At 38.1% G+C, this 3,143-nt stretch overlaps 1 protein-coding gene across 1 annotated transcript; it reads left to right on the forward strand.

Moving 5' to 3' along the window:
* Positions 1–2,309: 2,309 nt before the first annotated feature.
* On the forward strand, positions 2,310–2,921 carry LOC110882805. The gene has a single exon (XM_022130735.1). The coding sequence runs from the start codon at positions 2,310–2,312 to the stop codon at positions 2,919–2,921; it is 612 nt and encodes a 203-aa protein (XP_021986427.1).
* Positions 2,922–3,143: the final 222 nt, after the last annotated feature.

Here is a 3,143-nt window from a genome sequence, read left to right on the forward strand (position 1 = left end):
GAAAATGATGAAGAAGTGCGTGTAGATCATAGAAGTACAAGATTTGAGTTGAAAACTTACAAGAATCGTGAGAAATCGAGAGAAAGAGGGCTTGAACATGCTGGTTGAATGAGGGGGCTGTCACATCACTGTTGTGATGTGACAGGGGGTATTTATAGGTTGCCAAAAGAGTAAAGTAGGGCAAGGGTGTCAGATCGGATGGCACTTCGATCGAATGGTCATTCGATCGAGTGGCTCCGGCGAGTTGCGTTTCGATGTTTCGTTTTGCGTGTTGAGCGTTGCAATGCGTTTAAGCGAGTTTCGATTATGCGATGCGATAGATTAATAATAGTCGCACAAAATACTATATCTAACATACAATCATCCTAAATAACTTGCATTTAGCGTTTGCGATTAGGCCGCGTTGCGATAGAGTTGCGATTGCGTTTCGATTAATCACCACCAAACAATAAGTAAACATGCACATGTAACACATAAACAACACACACACGTAAAAAAATATTCAGAACTTATCAACCAAGTTGCAAACGCGATTGCGATGCGATTAGCGATAAAGCGATAAACATCGATCAAATCCTCGATTATTAATATATACTCCACACAATACAACTAAAGCAAATAAATAAAATGATTCGATTTCAAGTGAAGAAGCACAAATCAGTAATTAAGCAAGGAGTGACAGATCACAATTAGCAATCTTTTCTTCCTTTGACTTTGACTTTGACTTGTACTTTGACTTTCGTAACACGGGTTGTTACAACTTGAAACCAATTGATAAGCTATGCTTTGTTGTTTTTATTATTTTGATATTAAATAATATGATCAATCTTTTGTTTATGGACTTCTAAAAGATATTATTTCCTTGCTACTTGGTTCTACAGTTTTTGGAGGAATCTTTGTTTATGGATTTCCTTAAAATAAATCGATAAATATTAAATGGATTATTTGAATGACATAGATATGTTATACATTTTTTGTTCATATTCTTATTACAGTCTTGATAAATAATGAATTATCTGATAAAATACATTGTTTGATTGTTTCTTTGGTTTTTAGATAAATATCATATCTTGGAAGATGTCTTTTTATCAATATTTGGACTCTCTTAATTCCAAAATATTGGTATGATTATTACATTAAAAATAGTTTCTGAAGTTTTATTGTTAACGATTAATTCACATATAACACTTGCTAATACTTAAATACTTGAACTCCACAGATAATACCATAAATCTTTGCAAACAAACATTTGCTCAATGAAGTTGTTGGTAACATTGTCGTTATAGAGTGTGTAAAAAAACCCTAATTCTCTCTCTCTAGCAGGCGCTTCTGGTTCCCCCATGAATCCTTCGAATTTTTCATCTTAAGCTGCGTAATAGATCTGTGATAGGAGTCTTGATCCTTCAATACTCTTATACGAACTCTATTAGCGGCTGAATGTGTTAGATTTGAAGGATTTCTTTCTGAGTTTTGTCAATCGTTGCCTTGATCTTGTGGTTTTGAACAGGTTGTATAGAGTTATTAGTTTATCGGTCCTTCTGGTGAGGCAGAAACCTAGATTTACTGATCTCGCTATATGATTCTGCAAGGATCATGGGTTGGGGTATAAGCTAGATTAGGGTTTCTCATTTTTTCTGTTCTTTGTCTCGTCTGGTTTTCCTTATTCGTCTGCTTTGGATTCTTGTGTTATTGGTACTGGTTTTAGTTCATTGAAAGAGGTAGGATGTCTGATAGAACGGATGTCATGGATAATATTAGACTTGAGACATTGCATGGTGAACTCAGCGTTAGTCTGGTACGTGGTATTGGGTTGAGCGTCACCAATATAGAAGGAAATACAATGATGCCGAGGAGGGGAATGTACAAGACTAATAATGCATCGGTTATTGATGGATTAATGGATATCTCAAAACCTGTGGAATCGGAATTCAGGGGGGGACTGTGGGAGGATAAAAGGCTGCTAACTACCCGACTTATTCCCATGCAAACCCTATTAATGAAAACGTAACTCAGGATGGGAGCAATTTGAACCATACGGCTAGTGCAATTAATGATATTATGCAACCTATATCATTTGCAAAGGTTGTTTAGAACCAAAAGCAGGGAGTTAAAGTAAACTTTAGGCCGATGGAATCAATGGATAAAATGGAGGGAGTGGATGTTGTGATCCCGGTATCATCGGTGAAAGAGGTACACGATAGGTTTGCTAATACTTTTACGGATACTTCTTAGGGAAACTTGTTGCTTTCCCTGTTGTTGATTACTTTGTTAAAAACAACTGGGAAAAATATGGTTTAATAAGACTGATGATGAATGAGAAAGGCTTCTTTTTCTTTAAGTTTAAGACAAAAAGGGGTCTTGAACAATTACTGGAGGATGGACCGTGGATGGTACGTAATGTTCCAATAATATTGAATGAATGGACTCCGTCAACTACGCTGGTGGAGGAGGATATTACTTCTATACCGGTGTGGGTGAAGATGCATGATGTCCCGTTGCCGGCGTTTACTGAGGATGGTCTGAGTTTGCTAGCTTCTAAAATAGGGGTGCCAAAAATGCTAGATTCATACACAGCTACGATGTGCTCAGAATCGTGGGGTAGGAGTAGCTTTGCTAGGGCCCTTATTGAAGTGCATGCTGGAATGGAGCTGATGAGGAGTATTAAAGTTGCGGTCCCGTCTTTGGAAGGTAATGGGTATGCTAAAGCTGAGGTTAAACTAGAGTATGACTGGGAACCTTTAAGATGCACAGGGTGTTGTGTGTTTAGTCATGAGGATAGTACGTGTCCAAAGAAACCGAAGCCGATTGTTACCGATGTGGTGAATAAGAATACCGAGGGGTTTCAGGATGCGAAAGGGAAAAATAAGAAAGGTGGACAACAAGGATTCCATGTTAAGAACCAGAAACCAAAGATGGTGTAGCGGCCAGTTGCTAATGCTAAGTCAAATGGGGAAGCATCATCATCGTCTCATGTGCCTGTGTCAAATCCGTTTGATGTGTTGCATGATGAGGATATGGAGAAGCTAGACAAGTACCGGCACAAAGAGTGGACAACAAACCAAGTGTAAAGTCTAAAGGATGTAAGGGAAGCAGGGATGAGATTATAGTAGATGGTGTTGAAGTGGATGATCTCTTAGCTGAAA

This window comes from Helianthus annuus, chromosome 8 (assembly GCF_002127325.2).
Source record: "Helianthus annuus cultivar XRQ/B chromosome 8, HanXRQr2.0-SUNRISE, whole genome shotgun sequence".
NCBI classification, from domain to species: domain Eukaryota; kingdom Viridiplantae; phylum Streptophyta; class Magnoliopsida; order Asterales; family Asteraceae; genus Helianthus; species Helianthus annuus.